Raw genomic sequence first — 25,552 nt, forward strand, 5'->3', positions numbered from 1 at the left:
AGCAGTTTTATTTTTTTGTTTGAAATTTTGAATGCTCGTACTCTTTGAAAAAAATCATGACATCTTATGTTCATATTATGACATCATGAGTGTAGGAAGTCATGATTTGACGCAGGATATCATAATATGCCACAGGATGTCATAATTTTTTTCAAAGAACAGAAGTATTTTCGTCATTCAAAATCTTCAAACAAAAAAATAGAACTATAGGCATTAAATGCGTGTTGGAAAGTAGTTAGACAAAAATACCCCTCTCATATTATGACATTTTGAGTCATATTATGACAATATGCGAGCAGAAAATCATAATTTGGCGCAGGATGTTATAGAATGTCATAATTTTTTTCAAAGAGGAGGGTTATTTACTCATTTTCGTCATTCAAAATTTCAAACGAAACTGTAAATATTATATGTACATTGAAAAATGATGGCTATGTGGACCCATTGGACAAGACAGTATATTTCATATCGGATTTTTACACCGCCCGCAGTGCGCAAAGAATTTCTTTAGGGACTTGTTCGGCTAGACTTGGTGGGATGGGCTGGGCGAAAAGATCCTGCAATATAGTTCAATTTGAGAGAAAGGTTAATAAAAGATGTACAATAAAAATAAAAAATAAAAATAAAAAATAAAAAATAATATATAATAAGAACTGCAATGGAAATATGGGTTAGTATAATACATAGAACTCATAAAGAAATAATCAGAATCAACAAAAAAGTTTCATAGAAGTAATAACACACACATAAGAAATGAGGTTAGAGACTTGAGGATATTTGACAAATATTACAATGAAGCATCCTAATGCTTTTATTTGATTACTTGTCAACATTGCCTTTTGGTAATAAGACTTATTAACACTTTCTTGAAGGCTTGGCCACTGCTAAACAACATGATTATGATGCAGCCTTAAGGTATGTTTGGTTTTACATACAGAAAAATAGAAAACCCTCTGAAAAACCTAAGTTATTGTTAAAATAAAAGAGTTTTCCATCTCTTTGGATGATAAAAAAAAACACAATATAGAAGTGGATTTTTCACCATTGACTCGATTTTTTCTTTTCATTAGAAAACCTTTTCTCCTTTACTTTTCCCCCTTTTACCAAGTATTCTAAACGAACAAAAGTACCTCCTTAATAAATAGAATTCATCTATGCTGAAAGGGCATTGGACGGTGGTTCCTTTTTCGAACTTGTTATCCGTTCAATATGCCGTCGCATATAGATCAAAGATATAGCACTATATCCTGACTCTGGGGTGTAAATGAACCGAGTTGCTTATGAGCAGCTTGGGCTTAGCTCACCGTAAGCTAGTTTAAGTTCGGTTGATTTAGGAAAGAAGCTAAGTTTAAGCATTGATTTTGTTCAAAAACAATGGAAAAAAAGCTCACCACAGCTCGGCTCGTATTTGGCTCGAGCCTAGCCAAGCCAAGCTCAAGCATGTTATGAGCTCGGCTCAAGTCTCAACCAAGGGCAATTGGACCGAGTCCAGTCAAAATGCAAGTTGGATCAAACGAATTTCAAATGTAAACCTAATCCATTTATTAAATATGCTAGAATTTGAAATCTAAACATATTATATTATTATATTTAAGAATCAAATAATGTGAGCCTATCTATTTAACCTATTTAATAAGTAATCCCTTTAACATGCATAGCTTATTAACCTGCATAACCTATATAATTTGTTTAGAGTTTTTCAACGGTGTTCCAATGGGATATTCTAATATTTTTGCGGCTGCGCTATCCGTGGCCATTGAATCCAACATGGAGGGTTTGAATTTGTCCATGCAGTCATAATGTACGTGACTGGTGCACTAGATATGTCGACCATTAAATTGTTTAAACGTTAAAATAGATGGTAGGTTCCGTGATCAATTTGGACTTCAGGACCATTTTTTTTTCGAAAGCTCTCACCCTATCCCTCCTCTCCCAAATGCCGAAGGGTAGCGACGGTAAGGGGATCTTGCAGGGCGGCTTGGTTGCCACGGTAGGAGAGGAAAGAGGAGACATTGCTTGCTCTTGCCATGCCGAGTCCATCGACCAGACCAAACGTATTGCTGCAGTTTCGAAGACCCGACAAGGAGGCATTGCTCTTCAAGAACTTGACCTAAAAGATTCTCTGTCGCTGGAACTTGAACCGCTCAAGCGAGTATTTGAGCCCCTTGAGGTTGCGAAAGAGGAGGACAATGCTGAGGTTGTAGTCACCGGCGAACTTGGGGTGAACCTGGAGCTTGAAGTATACGAGTCGTCGCCATGGTCGATGATGGGCGGGCGAGACTTCCAGGAGTCGCCAGAGAGGTCGGTCTCAAAGTAGTCCTCGCTGACGCATCATTGTCATCCAGCATCGTCTAACACCGAGATCGCAAATTCGTGGTCCTCCCTGGCGGATAGTTCGATGGGGTGAATGCCGTCGAGGGCAGGGAAGGAGATGTTGGCTTTGTGGGAGTCACGGCAGGGCTCGGCACTGATGGTGTGCCAACGGAAGAGAGTGGAGATGAAGCTCCGCAGCATGCAAGCCAGCTTAGATTATGAAGTGCCCGGAGGTGGTGGAGGAGGGGCCCACTGGTTGGTCGTCACCAAAAGCGGAGGGGGAAGAGGCCGAGGAGGAGGGGGGTGGTTGGTTGTCGTCGCCGCTACAGGCAATGATATCACCAGCATCAATCGAGGTGAGGCAGAGGAGGAGAGTAGCTCTCCAGTTGTCCATGGTGGTGGGCATATGGGAGTTGCCACAGAGGGGAAGGAAGAGAGGAGTGCCACCTTCTAGTCGTTTATGGCGACGATGATGTGGATGTCGTTGCCAACGATGTCAGGCTGGTGGAGGATACTGAGCAAGACCTCGTACCAGAAAAATTTTCTAACGTCAAGATATCTTCTGCATTTTTATAAACTAATATTAAAGAACATCATTCACAGCAAGAGCCAGCTTGTTTAATATGTAACCTACTTAATCCGATCACACCTAATTCTTCAATAGGTTAAACAGGTCAAGAGGTTGGAATCTAAACCTAACCAAATTTTTAAATGATTTAAACGGATCAATCCATTGACAACGCAAATCCGTCTGGCCCAAATCCAAATCTTCTTATTGCAGATTAAACATGGACCGGATTGACGGATCAGATAACATCTTGCCATCCCCAGCTTGAGCAGCCTGTTTATAAATTGAGCCAAGCCCATGCACCTTGGCAGTCGGCTCGGCAGACCTTGTTTGCACACCAAATCCCCAGAGATACGTGTCACGAATGACGAACACGTGCCTCGGTTCCAATTTAGTTGATATGGAGAATTTTCAACGTACGAACGGAGAGCGGATTTCTTCACGATGTAATCTCTACAACCTCATTTCTTTCCTCTTTTGTAAAGACACCTCAACCTAGACATTTTTCGCATTCCTGATAAGCTACAGACCACCATGGTATCACCAACCAAATTATGCTTTTCTGAAAGATGTTGCAGAGTACACACAGATGGCTGTCAGATTATTTTAAACAGTATGTAGGAGCACATGGCCACCAGATGTAGCTATATATATTTAACATGTCCCATTTCTTTCAACAATTTCTCATCCAGTTCTGCACTGACGAAAATGGAATCCATACATTGGAGACAAAAAGCTATCCGGTCCCAGATGCAATAGCTGTAACTTCTCCAACAAATGACATATTTTCTGTGGTACACCTGATGCAGTGTATGCATTTATTTTAAGTTTCACAGATTTAGATATCTGAATTCTTTACTCTTAGCAATGTCACATAGGATACCAACAGCTCAAAGCAAGGATGGAGACAGTAAAACGCAAGGAAATTGAGCAGTGTAACAAGCACGTGATCATCTGCATTTTTTCTCTAACAGCAGTTTTCGACCAAAAAACAATCCCATAACCTTCCGTTAGTCATGCTCAAAAGTCAAGATAAAGTTCTCCCCAGTTGTTGCACGACATTCAGACACATCAAGGAACCATTTGAATGAGCCGATTGGGATTCCTCTTACGCGGGATTAACTGGTCTATTTTAACTAATACATCTGACGTGACTTCTATTAGTTTACCTCCAAATCTAACATGTCTCTAGGCATCAATTTTTCACTTCGGTTGGTGGTGGCATGCTTCGCCAGATTCCAGCTAAAAGACTACCATAGATTGAATGGCAAATGCTAGACACAGCACAGGGAACTGCAGTTAGAGGATTACCAAAATGCTGGCCAGCAAGCACTACCCCAAGCACTGAATTCTGCAAATCCAAAAGGGTAACAAATTGGCAATGATACTAAAAGAAGAGCCACCATTATCCTCATTTAATAATTAGAAAACAGCATTTTTACCTGCATGCCAACCTCAATGGATATAGTGCGCGAAGAAGAGACATCGATTCCCAGCATCCTCGATAACATGTAACCAAAGGAAAAGCCTGAGCCATGAAGTAGAAAAACAGCAAGGACCACTTGCAATCCGGATGAAAGAATTGCTGAGGCATTTTGAGCAATAGCACTACCACATAAAATTGCTACAGTTGCAACAGCTATGAATGGCATCAAGGGGGAAACAACCTCAACTAAACTCTGGCAATACTGGTTCAGAAGAGCACCCAGTAGTACAGGGGCAAGCACAACCTGTATTCACAAAGAAACAGCACCAGGATGAGGGCAGCAGAAATACATATCAAATCAGCAAAAAACAATTGTTGCCATACCTGAACTGTTGACATGAAGAGCCCAGCTGGATCTACTGCAACAAATTGTCCAGCAAGTTTGGATGTAAGAATAGGTGTCATTATCTGCAATAACGAAAAACTTAGGAAAGGTTATTCGTCATTATCTGCAATAATGACAAACTTAGGAAAGGTTATTCTTGATTGGAACTCATTATGCATGACAAATATATAATGACATGGAAGTGGTTTCATACCACAGCAGCAAAGGTGCTTGCTGCTGTCATCAACACTGAGAGGGCTACATTCCCGCTGAAACACAATGGAACAATATAATTAACTCCTTTTTTGATATAATTTAATGGCAACCAGTGAATTTGTTAGTTACCGTGCTAGATAGGTGACAATGTTACTTGCCGTTCCTGCAGAGATAACAGTGCATCTTTAGTTTGACACATGGAAAGTAGTTGCATAAACAAGCGTAAGAGGAGAATTCACAGAGACACCTCCAGGACAGCAGGCAACCAGTACTAAACCAGCAGCATAATGTGAAGGCAACTTTAACAACTTGCTCACAAAGAATCCTGACAATGGCATCACCTGCAACCAAATCATCCATTCATTATTATGTTTAAAGAAACAAAACTAAAGATTTTAAGTGTTAATGTTAAAAACATAAAAGCTGTTTCTTGCTACAACATCTCATTCATAAATCTAATATAATGTCAATTAAAAAATCTAGAGCAAGGATGTGGTCACATGATTATTAAAACAAAATAGGTTACATGGCTTTTGAAAAAGAATGATTTATACCTTAACCCTAAGACAGCTTTTCAAAACCAATACTACAGTAACTCTACTATAAAATATTGGCATCCATTGAAAATGGTGTTTCTGCTTTGTTTTCTTGAATCAATCGGTCATTTAAAGATGGATGTGTTGTCTATTAGCAACAAATTAGTTGTCCTAATGTATAGTATGAGGGTAGATCCTGTACATGTTTAGGTCGCACGCTAGCACTCATTATTTGGTAGAATACCAACTTCCTCTAGCAAATCACAAATATGGATCAAGGCTGCACCAACATGGCAAGTCTTTACAAGCAAATGATCCAAAAATATGTGCAACATCAAATTGATTCTGTAAATTTAGTTTATTTCTTGATGGCTGCAAACAGGATTGCTGGTGGAACGTCAGTCAGGTCGAAATAATTTAATGAGTTTCAATTCACTGATAATGGCTGCCCCATGTCTGCGCAGCCTTCTTGTGTGTTCAGGTTAAGCCCTCAACCTGGCATTCAGTAATACACCACAGTTCTCTAGCTATCCCTAGCACAAGCTTGGGATTTGATATCCAACCTTGCATTAACTAACTAACAAACTAACTGCACACACACATACATACATCCACAATAAATGATTCTGTGCAAACTGCAAAGACTTTCAGCTTTGATTTGCTCATCAAATTTTCAGAAAATTCGCTTTGGAAGGGGGAACAGCTTATGGGTTCAAACCACCATAAATATATCCATAACATATGATACCATGCAAAGACTTCAGTTTTGATTTTCTAGTTATCAAATATTCAGAAAATTTTTTTAGGGAGGGGGGACAGCTTATGGATTCAAACCACCATGAAATAGAATGAACATTTTGTTCTTCATAATTTAAGTCCATTAACAGACAAAAGGAGTAAATAATAGATTTTCTATCACAATTCTCATTAACTGCTAAATTTGTTGGTGTGGTTGCAGCCCATCCCATGCACAAGCCACTACAGTAAACCATGGTCTAAAGAAAATTAATTGTCAATGATAACATCTGGTATGGTAATATAATCAGGATTATTCTAGAACCACCTGTATAAACCATAAAATAACTTGAACTCTGAGCCTAACCCTGTGACCAGGCTTTGGCTCAACTATTTGGAGGTCCATATGACAGAATATGATAATTCAAAGAAGCTAATGGTGCAGGACTTGTATACTAAATTATAATTCCAAATAGGCAGTTGCTGTATTTTACCCAATAACTGAATTTTTGGCATCATACTATTACTGTAAGATTGTCATAAAAGAAAGCAAAAGAAAAGTACAACATGATCTATAAAAAAGGAACATCTAATACCATTACAAGCAGAACTTTGATCATATCACAGTTGCCTCTGTACTTGTTAAGCAGTGGGTTTCAACTAGGCTTACATAGATCACTTACAATATTGGCGCCTTGAAAATCAGTATGATTTAAATCAATATGTGATACAATTTGATCTAGTTTGAGAATGAGATAAATAAGGATGGAGAAGCATGCAGATTGGACATAAGATGAGACTTCAAAAAGCTGTTGTGAAGAGGCCAGAGAGAGCAGAATTCCAAATCAAGACAGATCGAGAGTTCAAAGTTTTTTTGGTAAACCGAGATTTCGGAGTTCAGGCACTAGGAAATAAGGTGTAAGGTCAGTTAAGGAACATGAGAAACGGGAGAAAGAGTTTCCAAGGTGCCTGAGTCAAAAAATGAAAACTAGTTTAGAATAAATCTCATATAAAGCTAAATACTGTGTTGACTTCAATCTGCAACAAATGTATCATGGCAATATCTTATTGATTAAAGGTTTCTAATTTTCCTTATTTGAAATATGTAACTTAAGTGGGTTTCTTGTAGACATTTATCCACATAAGATTTGAAAAGAAAATTCTCATATTTATGAATGTATTTTCGAATCCAATTCCATTCAGCGAACCAAAGAACTAGGTAACATTGGTCCCAACCTAGCTCTGTGGATGGATAAAGTATGCACCATACACATGGCAGAGGCAAGCCAACAACCAGTACAACCCAAATTGTGTTCTAGATCAAACTAGCCTGATAAAACACATGTCCAATAAATTTTCTTCAATCCACAGTAGCAAAGCTGAAGAAATCGGCATAAGTTCAGATCCATGAAACCCAATGACAGAAAAGAAGTGGCACAACATCTAGGTCAACTACCATAAGCAACTAGATGAGTTTGCATCCAACTGCTACACTTGACCTTTCAACAACTAGGCACAAGAAAGCAAAGAGAATGAAGATAGAAGAATGTCTCTTCCAAAGGTTAATTCTCTTCAGAAGCACATTCAGGATACACGATATCCGCTCGAGGTCCATGTGGAACAAATCAGAAATGATCCCCAAGGAATAGATAATTTTTCTCTAACAGATCTCAAAAGTCACAGACCATCCTAAATTGCAGACAACCGCCAATGTAGTATGCAGCCGTTTTACATCAACTCCCTATTAGATGTATACCCTAGAAGCCAACATGACAGACACATTGTAATAATTCTAGGACATATATTTGTACTTAAACTATTGATTTATCAATCAAATGGGCTTTTTCTATCATTTTTGTTTTATGTGTCCAAGAATCATTTCAGGAATTAATAATTTAAAGATACATATTCTCAAGAGTTAAGACTTAGAGATATGTATTATTAATTCCTAAATTTTTTCCGATCGATGGATCATCATGGGGATAGTGACTGATCCTGTTAGATCGATGCACGGATCACTTCTTTCGAGATAGACGAGTCTCTAGTCTACAGTGTAGAGATACTGAGCGAGAGTACGGATGGTTGATAGAGAACATCGGTACTGAACGTGACCAAATAAGAGATCACATGAATGTCTACTCACTCGTCAGTGATCTTCTCGATGTTGTAGTTGTGTGAGTGGTTCTTTGATCTGCGATACCTCGACTGCTTACAGTGATGTTGCTGTAGTTTGACTGTATATAAATATAGTCTCATAGCCATTTGGATCCTTGTAGTATATGTTGGCTACAATAAGTTTATTGTAGAAATAGGATGCTCACTTAGATGGAATCTATCGACCTTAGTAGATAAAAAATAGTCCTATGGGGTTTGAGAGGTTGAGTCCTTAAGTCTATGGCCACAACAAGGTGATTGATGAAAAAAAATTTTCATCAGTATCACGATTTGGACTTGAGTTAATCGAATCTTTCATATGACGGATGCTAAGATTTAATGAGTTTTCATAACCTCCATCTTGTCGGAACTCACGATAGAAAAACTGAATCATACAATAAGTATATCTAGAGATTTTATTTATTCTATTCTGCTGGATTGCCACAACATGCTGCTAGGCGTCATTAGTGGATTGTGATAGCTCACTAAGATCATACGATAAGTATATCTAGAGATTTTATTTATTCTATTCTGCTGGGTTGCCACAACATGCTGTTAGACGTCACTAGTGGATTGTGAGAGCTCACTAAGATCATACTGGATCGATGATCCTTGATGGATGAAAATTAAAAATATTCCAATCCATCGAAAGGTGTTTAGATGATACTATGATAGAGATCATGGTATGTCTTACTACCAGACAGAATAGAACCTATGGGATCACACAAACAAAAAATTTGATCAGATCAAACGGTTGGATCATGATCAAATTATCAATATGATTGATAATTTGGATCAATTTATGAAAGTTACAAGTATTGGATCAGCTAATTGTTAGCTAGGACGGCCTAATTGTAATTGTTGCAATCCAATTTGATGAGATCAAGTTAGAAATCAAGTCCTAAACAATTAAATCATATTTAATTTATTTGGGCTTGACTTATACGAGTCTAATTGGGCATCTGAATTTCAAATTTGAGTCTTAATTGGATTAGGACAGAGTCTAGAACAAATCGAGCTCGAATCAGATTCAAATTGGACTCAGATTGAGCCTGATTGGATAAAGATGCAAGAGTCCCAAGTTTACTGGGACTCTCTCTCCTCTTTCATGGTAGAAAGGAGAGGCATGCATGGAGCCTTTGGCATGCACAAAAAGGGAGAGAGGGCGCCAACCTCTACACTGGGCTCCTCTCTCTCCTTACCACATGGGATTGGATTAATTCAATCTAAATTTAAAACTCCTTGTCTGATAAAATTTTCAATTTAGTTGAACTTTATCTGATCCCCTTGACCACATCTATAAAAAGGGTAGGGTTTTTGGGCGTGGTAGTAATCACATCACGAATCAAGCTAGTGATTTCATCTATGCCACCCCCTCTCCTTCCATCATCCACATGCCCAAACCCCCTCTTTCTAGTCGGCCACATAGAGAGAGAGAGATCAGCAAGAGAGAGATCAAAAAAGGAGAGAAGGGAAGGAGAAAAAGTTCTCCATCGCATCTCTACTTCCTCCAGTGCTACGCGGTGGCAATCCGCGCGTAGATGCTCAGATTCTCTTTTACGATGGTCGAAGAAGGAGAGCAGATCCAAACCAACGAAGCGGAGGTTTGAAAGAGAGCTAACACTTCAGTAATTTTCAGCACTTCCGATCTACTTCAGCCTTGTGTGGATACTTGTAGAGGCCGGAGATGTGTACGGCTTTCAACAGAACCTGCAGACGTCTTCAGATTTAGATCTGAAGAAGGATTTTATGATTCAGGTAGGTGATCTGATCATCAATTTTGCTTTGATTTTGAAATCAGATGCATACTCTTCATGTTATTTTCATCATATGAATTAGATCTATAGGTGTAAAATTAGATCTATGCATGCATAGATTAAAAATAGTTCTAATCTATCTTTCACTGTATTTTTGAAAATAATTTTGAAAATTCTGCATACATAACATCTAACGAAATCCAACTGTGATATCAGAACCACGGGTTCATATGCATAAAAAAAAGATGAGATCTAATTTCTAATCAGAACTGAAGTCATATGATTAAATCTGAATTTATATGATAAGATTTGGATTGATATGATTAGATCTGAATTGATATGATTAGATTTGAAATTAATGAATTTTGAAAAGTATTTTTATGTTTAGATATGATTTTATTCATGTATGAGATGTATGAATATTAGTTTAAATCTGTAAAATATTCATTACTTCGATATCGATATGCTATAAAGTTGTCCTGGCATGAGGTTTACCCTTATGTTGCAAAGGTTGTCCTATATCGATGTTGAACAGTTTTAGATCTGATCTTAAATCATGTATGAGATATATGAATGATTGTTTAGATCTAAAAATTAGTTTCGAGATCATAATATGTTAAATCATGTAATTAATTTAGATATGAAATTTAGAATTAAGATCTAAAATTTAAATTTATGCATGATAAATTGGATATAGGTAAATCAGAGAGGTCTAATAATTGGATTATACTTAGGACTTTTGATTTGAACATAATGAAACCCAATCGAATTGAGCGATGAATCAAACTGAGTCAAGAGTTGATTAAGGATTAAGTCAAGAGTGCTCAGGATCAAACCAATAGTTATAGTTGGTCGAGTCGATTGACATCCATATATTAAATTGATTGATCCAAAAGATCTAATTCGGCTTAGTGGCTCAAGTCTGAATCACTTAAGCTAATCTATTTTAAACCAATTCATCAATTTGTGTCTAAGGTAAGTACTTGAAAGGTGGTTATTTAATTAGGACCCTTGATTCTATCAAGGGGGTGCCTCCCACCGATCTCCACTTATTTGGCTAATTTGATAGATTGAGACTTGAATAAGGTTGCTTGGTGGTTTGATTTAGCCTATGCCAATTAGACTAGTTATTATGATGACTAATTAGATGAGATCTAAATCAAAACCTCCTCATACATATTAAGTTTAGCAGTCTTCCACCATTGTAGATGTGCGAGTGTGCTACTGGTGTTGATTGTTCTCGATTGGTCACAGTGATTCAATTGCACTGAGAACACGCAACCACTCTATTAGCAAAGGATTGCTGCAGGATAATGATAGGGTTAGGCCGATATCTGTCAGGTGAGGAACCTAATAATAACTTCACTCTCGTATTGAATGGTGGGTCTGACTTAACTAAGGAGTGTAGCCAATATCTGTCAGGTGAGCCTACATGACTTAAAGACCGAATCGTTGCAACATGCTTGAGAAGCATTGGATAAGAATTGTCTACTCATCGATATACATGTTATCAATATCAATCAGATGAGGTGTACGTACATCGGTGGGATTGCAGTACCCACTAGAAATCTATGTCGCGTTAGGATTTTCGTTTCTTCATCCGAGGAGTGTGAGAGATCCGAGACAATAATAGGAGCCTATTTGTTTCTTAAAGTTCCTAAAAAAAATATAAAATTAAGTACAAATATCCAACTAAAATTTCTACTCTCACAGTTTAACCATGTTAGCTCCAAACCCTTTAGCCCGCATCCTAGAGTCTAACCGCCTGATTGGTGTCAATTTCAAGGACTGGCTCAAAAACTTTAAGATAATCTTGATTTCGAAAAAGATAGGGTATGTACTCGATCAGGACCCTCCTATTTTGCCAACCTGTTCTAGTGCTGAACAGAGGGCAGTACAAGAAAAGTGGACAGATGATGACAATCAGATTAAGTGTTACATACTGACTTATGTCAAATGAGTTGCAGAGCCAGCATGAGCACATGCCAATTACCAGGACTATGATCACTCACCTACAAGAGTTGTACGGTGAGCAGAGTCGCACTGCGCATTTTAAAGTATCGAAAAGACTTTTACACTCTAAAATATGCGAGGGACAGTCGATCCACAATCACTGTCTAACTATGATCAAAGACCTAGAGGAGCTTGAGAAGCTCGGCCTAATGATGCAGAAGAAATTACAGGTGGATCTGATCCTGCAATTCCTTACCAGTTCATATGGTCAATTTATAGTAAATTATCATATGAACAAGTTGGACTGCACTTTATCCAAATTGGTCAACATGTTGGATACTGCAGAAGGGACCTTGAAGAGTTCAAGAGGCTCCGTTCTTGCTGTGGAGCAGGTATTAGATGTGTGATCTGAAAAATCAATTGTTGGTTGATACATTGTAATTTTTCAGGATATAAGTTTGTACTTGACCATATCGAGGCTAGCGAGAGATCAGTGAGAGAGAGATCAAAAAAAGAGAGAAAAAGAGAAGTTCTCCATCGTGCCTCTACTTCCTCCAGTGTTGCACGGCAGCAGTCCACACGTAAATGCTCAGATCCTCTTCTACGATGGTCAAAGAAGGAGATCAGATCCAAACCAACGAAGTGGAGATTTGAAAAAGAGCTAGCACCTCGATGATTTTCGACGCTTCCAATCTGCTTCAGTTTCATGTGGATACCTATAGAGGCCGGACATATATGCGGCTTTCAACGAAACCTGCAGACATCCTCAGATCCAGATCTGAAGAAGAATTTTGTGATTCAGGTAGGTGATCTGATCACCAATTTTGCTCTGGTTTGAAATCAGATGCATGCTCTTCATATTATTTTTATCAAATGAACTAGATCTGTAAGTGTTAGATTAGATTTATGCATGCGTGATTAAAAATAATTTTAACTATCTTCCGTGTTTTTCGAAATAGTTTTTGAAAATTCTGCATGCATGATATCTAACGAAATCCAACACTCCTACCATATAAATGTATCATGATAGGCAGCCCAAGAAGCTACCTTTTCCCAAGCAAAATCAGGTGCTTTGGAGACGTGAAACAACAAACGAAGCCCTTGAGCCACATAGGTCAATACCAAAAGTCATACGCAAAAATCAGTAAGCATGTTTGTCAACAAATGTCAAGCACAAATACCTTGAGCATGCACATGAGACACCAAGAGCACCCAGACCTGTTCATGTGTTTGTGTAGTGCTTAATGCCCACATGCATTCTTTTTTTTTTACTATTCTAGCCTCTCTTTTCTACTGTTAAAACATCCATAAACAAAATCATGCAAATAAAGAGTGATCATAAGGAAAGAAACAAGGTGGTCCATTTGATCAGGTTCAAATGAAAGATACTACAAGAGTCAAAGGGGCAAATGTGATTGTTAAAACTGGACATAGGTTTTGCTGGTTAAACAGATATTAAAGTTGGCAGACATAATTCAATGTTGAAGATGACAAAAAAAAAAAAAAGCATAGCAAGTTTATTAGGAGTTTGAGAAAACGAAATTAAATGAAGTGCGATAGTTTTTTGTTTCCTTTGTGAAGGCATTTGTAGGTGGAAGAGATCTTCAATAAAAGGTAGACATCCAAGGGGAGACGAACAAATGTGATCAAACAATAGCAAGATTATCGATCCTTAAAATTCAGCTTCCCTATGAGTTTTCTTGCTCTTTCTTTTCTCTGCAAGAATGAAGCTAATAGTTTTGGCTAATCCGGGGAGATAAGAGTAATGACACAGAAGGGGAACATAAAGGCTATGGAAACTGATGAGTGATAAATCTAATTGTTTCAGTTAGCGTCCTTGCATGAAATGGAGATCATAAACATTAGGAATTTATGAAGAAAGACCAGTAGATGGTTCAATGCCCCTTTTCCAAAATGATTTGCCATAACAGCAGATTACTTGCATGGGGGGTGGGGAGTGGTCGGTCCCTTGGTTTAGAGAAAGGGTGGCTGAATTCAGATTACTATGCCTATCCTCAAATATACATCCGTAACAAGAAAGATTCCAAAGTTAGAAAGGTCCGAACCCGGCACGGAAACAACAAAATTTGGTCAAATTTCCATACTGAATTCCTCCAATTTATTCTTCATTTCAGAAACCAAAAATCATTATTTTCTGATAGGAAACGACAAAGGAAAGAAGGTTGGGGAAGTGACCGTGTACTGGAGAACGAAACCGGCGGTCAGCTCCTTAGGCATCAAGAAGGCGCCTCTCAGATCATCAAGCGTCAGGGTCATGCCCATGCCTACATGAAAGAAAGATCATGGATCAATTTTCTCTTCGAAGAAGAAAGAAAGATAGGGGAAAATAGGGGAGACCAAGCATGGTGAGAGTGATTCCAGAGATCTGCCAGTTGCGGTGAACCCAGAGGAAGGAGGAGGGCCGCCACAGTGCGATGAGGCACGCGGACCCCACCCACAGCGGAAATGCCATCGACAGCGCCTCCCCCACTCGCACGACGAGCTGGCGGAAACTGAGAGAGCTGCCGCTGCCTTCGTCGCCGTCGCTGGCGGCGGCCGCCGCCGCTGGCGGATTGCTTGCGGCTCCAAGAGGAACCAGCCATGGCTTGGCCGTCCATCTTCTTCTACCGGTGGCGACTCTTGGAGCGCGGCTTTTAGCGTCTGCATCGAGGAATAGGATCCCGCGGCGGTTGGAGTTGGAGTAGGTGGAGGGAGATGGGATCGGGACGGAGGATTTGGAGAAAGAATGGGGTTTGATTGTAGGAGCGGCGAGGGAGGAAGGCGGCGACGGCCGCTGGAGGATCATCGTCGGCTTTCTATCCTCTCAAAGGCTCTTCTTCCGTTTAACTTAATGCCTGACAAGCGCGGTAAAGAACCGGAGTGGAACAGGCGTTTTTGGGCCGACTCCAGGAAGCAGACATCGGGTACGGCTGGCAATTCTAAATAGTTTATTTTGTTTGAGTTGATTTAATTTATTATAGATTGAATTATTTATTTAATAAAACAATCAGATTTAGATTTAATTTTTTTAGTTTCTAATAAATAAATAAATTTTGAATTAAAATTTTTTTAAATCATATGAGTCCGTATTATGTCTTTCACATGAAAAAATAAATATTTTTTTATAATATTAATTCTTAGATTATATTTTAAAATATTTTTAAAATAAGATATTAATTTCATGTTATATATCACGGAGGAGATTCATTCTATTCTAAAAATTATGTAAAATATAATTATGATTGTTGTTATTAAAGAAGGTCAATCATTTTTTTTTATGTTTTGAACTCATGCGCGATCAATTTTTGAAGATATTTGGTTTACAATTAAAAATTTTTTTAAAAATATTTATTTAATTTATAATTAAAATTAAAATTAAAATTAAAATAAATATTTAAATTTTTGAGAAAAATCAAATTAAATTTTTAAAAAAATTATATCATTTTCAATCACAAAAATTAAAATGAAAGTCAACCATTCCCATCTTAGACCCCTCGCGCACCCCCACCTCCACCCCCAACCAAAAATCCGCTTACGTCATATCTTGCCTATCTTTAATTTCAGATTTCTGATCAAAAGAACCGTCCGACTTTGGAATGACTGAGACCATGGATCGCTTGAGAAATCTCCGAGACGAGGCAAAGGGACCGTGGATGCCCCAACCCATGACGATGTTTCCTCTAGGTCCGTCCTACTCTGGTCCCGTTGTAGGATGTGATAAAATTTGATGTTCATATTTTGATCCACAATAGAGATCAGATGTACTGTCCTTGAGGATTGGAGCAAACATGAATCTCAAAGCTGGTTATGTGTTGCATTGCATCCAGCAATGGACCAATAAAGTTTCGACAGCGCAGGAGAACTGAATTGCGCCCGCTAAATTCAACTCCTTGCAATATGTTATCTTCTCAGGCCTCGACATAGATAGAAAGTAGTCTAGCTCGCTGTCGTACTATATGAGAAAAGTTGCCAGGCATTCTTCGGGACATCTCAATATTTATTTTTGGATTTTCAACTTATTGTTATAAGATTTTCATATTACTTCATACTCTGGTGGTCTCAATTTAGTATGATTGATGGATGTTTTTGGATTACTGTTCCTTTGTATATCTTCTTTATCTCAAGTTTTCATTTATTTTGATTGTTGTTTTTAAAAAAAAATTATGTAAATATTCAGATTTCAAATTTATATTAGATGTTATTTGTATTAAATTCTGTTATTCAACTCTTGCTGTATATGTTATCTTAATATAAATAAAATTTTTTCTTTTATCAAAAAAAAGAAAAAAGGGAGTGTAATTTTTCAAATGAGCACTGAAGGTAGCGCATACGTGCAAGACTCTTTGGGCACCCCATGGCTAGCACTCATTTGGAATTGTGCTGGCCGAAAATTAAATCCTAATTATTAATGGATTTTTTAAAAATAAAAAGATAGTACAGAATGGTGCATTCTCATGCCCTCCACTTCAGAAAATGCCAAATATTGGCCTTATTCTACTAAAATATAAAACTTAAATGATATGGCAAGTTGACTTTTTATTTTTTTCCTCGCTCTTTCTTTTCGAGCCATAAATTATTTATGCACCTAGCCGCCTCTCTAAAACATTGATATGATATTCTTACTTAAAATTTGGACAAGTTATGATAGTGCACCATGGATGTGTTGTTATTAACTACTCAGCTTGATTGCTTTTAAAGTGGATTCCCCCAGCACAAGGCAATATATAAGCAAAATGAGAGGGTCTTCAAGCATAATGTTTCAGACCTGGAGTCTTGAAAATTGATCCTCAGCAAAGCTGCACGAGGGAGCAACATAAGTTGACGGGAGCAACAATTTGCAAGGTTGAGATGCTCTGAAGACCCTCTAAATAAGAGAACCGCGTAAAGGAAGAGGCTTACACAGTGGCTCTTTCCTGACAGGACTTCAATAGACTAGGCCTCAGCTTGATCCACCCATTGTCGGCTAAGTATGCCTTAAGAAAGGCTTTATGCATAATACATGGAGTAATAAAATTGATTTGGATCATACCATTCAATCATATTGGAGCATATAGCAACCATTTTTTAATGCAGATTCAATGTTTATAGTTTCACTTTTTTTATTTAAAATTTAGAATGATTAAAATATCTTATTATTTTAAAAAAATTATGATATCCTGTGGCCATATTATGATATCCTACTGTCAAATTACGACTTCCTGCATAGAATATCATAATTTTTCTTTCAAAAATTATAAAGAGGAAAAAATATTTTTATCATTAAAAATTTATGAAATTTTTAAATAACAAAAATATTCTTCTCTTCCTTATGACATCCTATGGTCATTTATGAGCAGGAAGTTATAATTTGATCACATGTCCTAATATGACCACAAGATGTCATAAATTTTTTAGAAGAAGAGGAATATTTTCGTCATTCAAAATTTCAAATGAAAAAATAAAACTACAGACATTAAATATGTATTAAAAGGTGATGACTACATGATCCAATTAGATAGAATGGTGTATTTTTTTCTACATCGAACGTGATGTACAAAGAATTACTTATACCCTGTTATTAGCCCATCCCACGTTTCATTGGTTGATCACAGCCATAGCACCAATACAAATTGGGTTGGGCTATCTTTCTAGATGTAGCATGACCCTTAGAATTTTGATTGGGTTATCAGCATGCAGTGGATGCCTCTCCATTGGGCCAAGCATCAACGGCTTGACGTTAAGATGGCATTTGGTGCATTATATAGATAATGTGATTGCAGAGGGAATGTGATTATCTGATAAAATTATAGAAAATCTTATATTGCAGTGTTTGGTATATGTAGTAATATTATTGTAAAATTACAGAGAATTTTACATTACAATATTTGATATACAATATAGATTACATGAAATATAAGCTAGTTTTCTCTAAGTATCTCCATCCTTGCTTATTGATTATCATCTATTTTCTAGAAGGACAACTTAATTTTGAAACCAATCATTTTTTGTGACATCACTTATTATATATATTTTTTTATTTTTACCAACTGGAACTACCCGTAATTTATTTTAATTTATTTTGATAGGAATATTTTGGTTTCGAAGTTGTCTTGTTGCAAAATTGTAGGATTGTAAGATTATATGTAATCATATAGTCACCTCTTCTTAGGCAATCAAATTATTATTTTTTAAATAATATTATATTATATATAATACAATATTATTTATAAATAATAAAATAAATAATATAATTTAATTATTTATTATAAAATTATATGTAATCAGGTTACATGCTACCAAACGTCTCCAAAATCCGACTCTGACCGAACCTTACCTTACTAACGCAAAGGCAGCGCACCCATGTCGCGAATCTCGCCCTCTCCCCACCTCCCACGCTTCCTTCCCAGCACTCAGCCATCCCTCCCACTCCTCTCCCACCAACACCTCGTTCCCTTATTCCTTCACTGCCGTTGGAGAACCTCCGCGCCGGCAAAAGAACCAGAAGCGAACGAGAAAAGGAGCGTCCCTATGACCAATTGGTGGCAGCGGGCGGTGGGGCAGCGCCTCAACTCGGCGGGCGTGGCCTCCTTCGCGAGCGTCGTGGCGCGGGAGCCCCACCTCGCCCTCCCCCACATCGCCGTCCCGGACATCCGCTGGATCGACTGGGCCGACCTGGAGCGCCTCGGCTTCCGTGGCGTCGTCTTCGACAAGGACAACACCCTCACATCCCCTTACTCCCTCTCCCTCTGGCCCTCTCTCTCCCACTCGCTCAACCTTTGTCGCTCCGCCTTTCCCGGAAAGATCGCCATCTTCAGCAATTCCACCGGTGAATGTCTTCTCCTTCTTCTTGTTCCGGTTGTTCTTTTTCTGTACTCGATTTGTTTGTCTTGCCATTGACTTATGGTAGGGACTGGTTGGGCTTTTGTCAGGACTTCGGCAGTATGATCCGGATGGCTCAGAAGCTAGAGCTCTCGAGGAGTCGATTGGAGGCATTCATGTTATAAGGCATGGCAAGTGCATGCCATATCTCTATTTTTGTTTTGTGTAATATGGTTTGCTTTGTGGCGTATTTTTGCATTGATATAGCTCATTACTGCAGCTTTATGTGGATTTCTTCTCTGTTTCAATGTTATTTGCGGTGGGGGAGGTTGAGTGCTTACTTATTGTCCAATTGAATTTGGATTCCGATGATTAGTTAGTCTATATTGGAACTAAAGAGATCTCTAGGATTGGAAATTATCAAATTGTATTCTATCTAGTTATTCACTCTGAAGGAAGAAAAGATTCAATTTCAGAAGAGTAAAGAAAGTAACAAAAATTATCACAAAAACCAGTTAGTATAACGATTTATAGATATGCCGTGATGATGTTGTATCCCTTTATTTGCTTTATGCTAGTAATCTAAATATTGTTCCACTTGTTAGGATGATGGAAATAGTTATAGATAACTTTAGAAGAACATGAAGACAAATATGATATATGCAATTAAAGCATGACGTCTTGAAGTCTATAAGCTATATTATCTTTTTAAAAATAAAATATTATGTTACTACTATGTTCCTGTGTTGAGGATTGAAGGCATAAGCTGCCGCACAAAATCTGTGGTGTTATTGATCTTTCAATCTTTTATTAGTGATGCCTGAGCTTGGGTATTTTCTTTAAACTTCCTTGTTAATAGTTGGCACCACTTACTTCATCACAGTGAGATGGAAATGGAGGTTTCCAATCTTTAATCATAGTCTCTTTGGGACTATACTAAAACAAGAAGTGTCATAGACAATGATTTTACAATATAACAAGACAACTGTTCATCTTAGTGGAACATCCTCCAGAATCCTGAAGCCCTTTTGCGTTTTTTTTTTTTTTTTTGTAGCCTTTACTAGAGATGCTTTTGCACAATTCTATTGTGCAGTTGTAGATGAGTTATCTTTTGCCCATATTATATTGATACTTGCAAAGTCCATTAAGAAGTGAAAGTCAAGATAGTGCAATTGATATGGCCACAGAATATACTTCTCCTGCCACTTCTCCACTGCTTAATCAAAGTAGAGTATTTTTACAAAACCTGGGTACCTGAATGTGAGGGCCAACCCTCTGCTTCTTATTACCGAATAAATCATTTTATGTTTAAGCATATATGCAAAATGAAGTTCATATAAGATACTTAACAATTTTGCCTTGTATTACAGAGATAAAAAAACCAGCTGGAACAGCTGAAGACATTGAAAAATACTTTGGTTGCTCAGCCTCGCTTCTTGTAATGGTAGGGATCTATATAACCTGCAAAATTTGTTCTCTTCCATTAACATTTTACAATAGTTTCAGTTTGTTCTCATACCAGGTGGGAGATCGGCATTTTACAGATGTTGTCTATGGAAACAGACATGGCTTTTTAACTATCTTAACAGAACCGCTGAATCTTTCTGAAGAGCCTTTCATTGTCAAGCAGGTAAATTTGTCCAACAACCCTTTTTGTTTCTGAGTTCTATATTTAATTCTGAAACAATTGGACAAAAGACAATCATGCATTATAACTTTTTGCTTTTTGCTGGCTTCTATTGATGAATATTTGCTTGTTCAAGCCTGAACTATGTCAAGTCTTAGCCTGTTTAAGCCTTATATGAGGGAGATTTCAAGGACAAAAGGACAAAGTTGGCTTTACATTGACTAATATCATTTTGGATGAATAAACTTGAAATTCACGGTTTAATATTTGGAAGTGGAAGATCAACTGGAAACTGTGAACAGAAGTATATCCATAAAGCCGAAGTGTTGCTGATTGTCCCCTTTGCACTGGACAAGTGTTTTGACTTTTGAACGATCTGGTCAAAAGCAACTAGGGCATTTGATGGAGACTGCAAGGACAATCTTCGTAGTTAAGGACTTGAGATTACCTTCTTAATTTCCTATTTGGTGCTTGGACTAATTTCTATAACTCTTAATGGTCAATGGATAGATGACGAATATGAAGATGTTCCACTCATTGCTGTCTTGTGGTTCTAAGCTAAAATATAAGGGCACTGTTCACTATTCCAGTGCATTCACAATTTTACAATGACAAGCAAGGACCTTGCAGGTTCCCATTATACTGTCACATTCTTATTTTACGTATGCAGCACTTACCTGACAAAGAATTTGTCTAAGTCTGAAAATGATGTCTGGAAGTTTCTTTGTATGTATTTGACCAATGCTAGAGTTTTCTTTAGTCATCTCCAAAACGATAAAATATGATTTATAATGATGAGATTTACATGAAGCAAGATAAATTTGTAAATATGCAAGGGAGATGAATAAATTTAGTTTCACAAAAAATCATTGACAGTTAAATTAGCAGGAGAGGAGACATCTTTCTGTTATATATTAAGATATTGTCATGAAATGTGAGGGGTGTAGGGATGGACAGGAAAGGAACAACGAAGTTGATGAACAGTTACTATAACGATCATTTGTTTCTGGTAATAAGATTCCTACTTTCCAGTTAACAATTGATTCCATTAATTACAAGAAAGAAATTCAAAGGGCTGTTTCTTATATCCAACAAATTGCTGCCTTTGCTGGAGCAACTTCATCTATTTGAAATAAGGAAACTCTTGTCTTTTTTTTTTTTTATTTATTTTTTAAATTTATGACTTAAGGAGCTGTTGTCATATCCATTGATTTTCTGAAATTGGAAAAAGGTGTTATTTGAATTCTTAGACATGTCTAGTCATTTTAAAGCACTGGTCATTCTACAGCTTCATCTAGAACATATCTAAGTTATATTCCTTTTGATGCATTATTAATTATTATGACTATTTTTTCTGTTGAATGACCATACACTAAAATAACAAAAATCTATGCAAAGATGCATTATGGCCATCCAATCATGATGATAGCTTCAACTGCTGGAAGACACATAAAACAGCTGGCATTTTCTGGTTTATGAAACCTTAAGGATGTATTTTTATGTCTAGGATTGATTTATTTAAATGTAAATTTAGTTGGTCACTGGCTCACTGCTGTTGCATTTCATAGTTTTATCAAATGCCCATCTAAGGACATTATGATGTTTGGGGTTTGCTTGAGGAGAGCATGCAATGTGACAAGTCATTTGATGTTCTGATTCTACTATCCTGTGATTTGTTCCAATTCACAGTGTGACAAATCATTTGCTGGCAGAGGTCAGGTTACATCAGTGGTCTGGACTATTAGGGATTTCTAATTCTGGGTATACTTTGAGTCTCTTTATATTGTTTTTCTAATTTACTTGTAATTACATGCTTCAAGTATTCCAAAATGAACATGATTGTGGTGTGTTTGATAGTCAACAAGTAATAGAACATTACATAATGCCAACAAATGATATTTTATTTTTGCAGAAAATTATAATTTTTGGATAGCTTTGGCATGAAACTCCTGAAATTGTACAACCAAAACTCACAAAAGATATATTAAAATCTAAAACACTTTATATTAAAATCTGAATCACTTTATATTAAAATCTGAAACACTTTATAATTATTTTGTTTACTTATGTAAATATTTCTTTAATTTTGTTATTATGCAGTATTTAGCATTTTTGGATTTTTAATCAAGCTTTTAGGATGAGACTACTGAAACTATTGAAACTAGCAAAATTGAAACTCGTCTGGGCCAGCCAAAACCAAAACTTGGTTTTTGAGCTTTGATATTCCATATATGCTTTTAATTTCATATCAAACGTGTACAAGATGCAAGGTACATTTGGACGTCCAAAATCAGATTCAGGCTGCCTGATTGTTTGAATAGAATCAAGTCATGCATAGGCAATCTCCAAATTGGTCAGCTTCTAAATAGGTTGGCAAGAACCTGGCTTGAGCTGGGTCCATGGAGAAGCAGATCAAGCAAGCCTGTGCTGGCAGCATAGATAGGCCACTTGGTGCCATCCATTGTGTTGATATCACTCCTTCAGTTCCTAAATGTTACACATATTTGAATGCTACGTTCGTAGTAAAACATTGTTGTTCAATGGTTATATGAATTCTTAAAGTGCATAGGACATGGTCGATGAAGAGTGACAAAGATGATGATATTCACATTTTCCAGAATAGAAATAATCCAGATTCCTTATAAAGGATGATAGCAGTGTTTCGTAGCTGAAAATAGGCTTCGGTGATGGGATTCCAATGTAAACCGTCAGCAATCCTTTTTCTTTTTTCTTTCCTTCTTGCTTGTGTGTGCTTGATTGCTTGAACAAGAGCTAATATGTGGGTTTAAAAAAGTTATTTAATTTTTGGGTTTCAGCTCAATCCCTTAAACAGCGTGATATATCTGACTGATGTTCTCACGTACTTAAAATGGGAATGATGGCTTGGGCACCCAGGTGAACGAAGATGGTAAGGATTAGATCTCAGCAAGTGTTGTATTCTCGGTATTTGTTATGACTTTAGTTGATCCTGTTTTCTGTTTGTCAGTGGTTGGGTTGATATGTGCTATTATTGTTTGCTTATCTTTAGCAGCACATGGATATTGTATCCTTCCAAATTTTTCAAAATCACAATTATTTCAGGTCAGAAAATTGGAAAACGTTCTTGTCAACCGCTGGTACCGGCGAGGACTAAAACCACCCAAGCATGGTCTCCTAACAGAAGCTAATCAGTGCACAAAAGTTCCATCCTTATGAGAAATGTTTGGAACAGTGAAAAGAAGATCAACAATTCCTTTCATCAACATGAAATCTGGCTACCTCTGTTGGAACACTTGCGTCACTAAACTTGTGTACATGGGCAGAAATGTGCATTTAGGGTGGTTCCAATTAATGCTTTTTTGAACTGGATCACATGCGAACCAACATGCTTATGTCATTCAACAAGACACATCAATCATCAAAGCATTTCAAATCTTCTGAGGAATATGTGCTTAACCCTGCATGATAACCGTGCAAGTATTTAGTGCGCGAGTTTTGAAAGATTTTCATTTGAATCCCTTTGTAACTGTATAATTCATGTGCTTTTAAGCAGGTGGAGCATTCTCTGGACCGTTCGAGCCATTTTAGGGACCAGGCTTTGTGGTTGGAAGAGCTGGGCTTTGCTTCTGTTCCCACCAACTTTATGTTTCTTGCCGTTTTGTTCTGATACTCCATATCTAATTGACGCTTGCTTATAAGCAAAACTTTAAAATTGATTAGTCAATGAAACTCTTACTAGAGCTCTAATTGAGGCATTTAAGCAAGTAAACCTCTAATTACATGAGATCACTATAGCTTAGCTGGGACTGGATCATTTCATTATCTTAATAAGCCTTATCTAACTTTTGGTGCTGGCTCTTAAGCTAGACCAAATCTTTCGGTATCTAAGAGCCAATCGCCCAATCATGCCTGCGATATCCGTGGTCCGTTTTATCATCAATCGGTCGCAAATCCTGACATCCATAGGATTGCGCATCTTTTACCGTATTTCTTGTGAAGGAGTAACCAAGGTGGTTTTGGAGATGAAGACACGGGCACCTGAGGTACATATCCTCTAACCCGGTTACAACATCTAAGCCCCTCGTCTCCCGACGTCTGGTGTTAACCCGGTGGCTCTTGTAGTGGGCCTGATGAAAGGCCAGAAGCTCGCCTCTAAGCTGATCATGGGCCGGGCTCGGATCTAAACTCTATTCATTTTAACCAGATTTTTTGAGTCCGATAAATTTTAATATTTTTGGATCCAAATCTGGTCCATGATCAGATCTAAACACTCCATGATCCATTCGTAAAGGGATGGCCCGCGCGTCCAAGCCAATTGTACCCGGTGGAGGACAAAGGCACTCTTCGAGAGCTAGAGAAGTTCGACATGAAAGCGTTATATTTGAGCCCAGTCTGGATACTTAACTCGACAGGAATTATTGATTACAACTGTTCTACCATTTTAACTATGCACCATTCGATAAAAAATAACTACAATATCTATTTTTTGATTAAAAAATTCAGCAAAAAATATAATTGGAATTTTGAATGAAAAAAATCTTTATTATTTGATAGAAAATTTCAAATAGAAAAAATTACTTTTAAGCGGATGATATGATGATTTTTTATTAGATGATTCAAAATTCAGATGGCAGAACAATTCTAACTAATTATTTTTCCAAACATACATCAAGCAGCTGTTCACGCTAAACTATAGAATTCAGGGTTTATGATGGATGATGAAAGCTCACTAAAAATAATAAATTGCCTTCTCTTTGTTTATAAAAATAAAGAAAGCCTAATAAATCAGCCGTCTCTATTTGCTGATGTGTTTGGATTGTAAAAGAACTATGTATCTTTTTTCGCGACGATCGTATCTGCATGACTCTCAAAGCATATTGAAATACCTCAATTATCTGTCACACATTTCAACGTAATTATTATGCGATGCGGTGGTGGATTCGTGCAAAGGATGGTGAATCCTTCTTTCGCACGAAGGTTACAACTCTTTCTTTTGCTGATGCCAAGAAGGCGACATCCATCTTCTTTGATATTCATAAGTAACAATTTCGCCTCACCAAACCTTATCATTACCTCACCTCTTGGTCCACATTCATTGCTTTAAA

The 25,552-nt window shown here is 37.4% G+C and overlaps 2 protein-coding genes across 5 annotated transcripts; one reads left to right on the forward strand and one right to left on the reverse strand.

Moving 5' to 3' along the window:
- Positions 1-3,807: 3,807 nt before the first annotated feature.
- On the reverse strand, positions 3,808-14,959 carry LOC105050629 (probable sodium/metabolite cotransporter BASS1, chloroplastic). Its single transcript, XM_010930723.4, has 8 exons — positions 14,402-14,959; positions 14,240-14,328; positions 5,156-5,249; positions 5,038-5,071; positions 4,907-4,961; positions 4,692-4,775; positions 4,324-4,611; positions 3,808-4,232 (listed from the first exon to the last, which is right to left on the reverse strand). The coding sequence occupies exons 1-8, from the start codon at positions 14,847-14,849 to the stop codon at positions 4,077-4,079; spliced, it is 1,248 nt and encodes a 415-aa protein (XP_010929025.1). The 5' UTR covers positions 14,850-14,959; the 3' UTR covers positions 3,808-4,076.
- Positions 14,960-18,335: 3,376 nt separating this feature from the next.
- Positions 18,336-24,187, forward strand: LOC105050638 (phosphatidylglycerophosphate phosphatase 1, chloroplastic/mitochondrial). Of its 4 annotated transcripts, XM_010930743.4 has the most exons (6): positions 18,336-18,848; positions 18,952-19,032; positions 20,212-20,285; positions 20,364-20,471; positions 23,285-23,376; positions 23,550-23,981. In XM_010930743.4, the coding sequence occupies exons 1-5, from the start codon at positions 18,383-18,385 to the stop codon at positions 23,345-23,347; spliced, it is 792 nt and encodes a 263-aa protein (XP_010929045.1). In that variant the 5' UTR covers positions 18,336-18,382; the 3' UTR covers positions 23,348-23,376; positions 23,550-23,981. The 4 variants fall into 4 exon arrangements, with proteins under 4 accessions (XP_010929045.1, XP_073108313.1, XP_010929037.1 ...); XM_073252212.1 differs by lacking the exons at positions 23,285-23,376; positions 23,550-23,981 and adding an exon at positions 24,001-24,187; XM_010930735.4 differs by lacking the exon at positions 23,285-23,376.
- The last annotated feature ends 1,365 nt before the right edge of the window (positions 24,188-25,552 follow it).

This window comes from Elaeis guineensis, chromosome 2 (assembly GCF_000442705.2).
Source record: "Elaeis guineensis isolate ETL-2024a chromosome 2, EG11, whole genome shotgun sequence".
Classification (NCBI taxonomy): domain Eukaryota; kingdom Viridiplantae; phylum Streptophyta; class Magnoliopsida; order Arecales; family Arecaceae; genus Elaeis; species Elaeis guineensis.

What these genes read in the sequence shown, in the direction of transcription:
- LOC105050638 (XM_073252212.1), top strand. Translation starts at nt 18,383, where the DNA reads ATGTCGCGAATCTCGCCCTCTCCCCACCTCCCACGCTTCCTTCCCAGC. An exon ending in CATCTTCAGCAATTCCACCG is followed by an intron (nt 18,849 to 18,951) that starts GTGAATGTCTTC and finishes GGCTTTTGTCAG; the next exon opens with GACTTCGGCAGTATGATCCG. An exon ending in CAGCCTCGCTTCTTGTAATG is followed by an intron (nt 20,286 to 20,363) that starts GTAGGGATCTAT and finishes TTCTCATACCAG; the next exon opens with GTGGGAGATCGGCATTTTAC.
- LOC105050629 (XM_010930723.4), bottom strand. Translation starts at nt 14,849, where the DNA reads ATGATCCTCCAGCGGCCGTCGCCGCCTTCCTCCCTCGCCGCTCCTACA. An exon ending in GTTTCGTTCTCCAGTACACG is followed by an intron (nt 5,250 to 14,239) that starts GTCACTTCCCCA and finishes ATTTGGTTGCAG; the next exon opens with GTGATGCCATTGTCAGGATT. An exon ending in CAAGCACCTTTGCTGCTGTG is followed by an intron (nt 4,776 to 4,906) that starts GTATGAAACCAC and finishes TCGTTATTGCAG; the next exon opens with ATAATGACACCTATTCTTAC.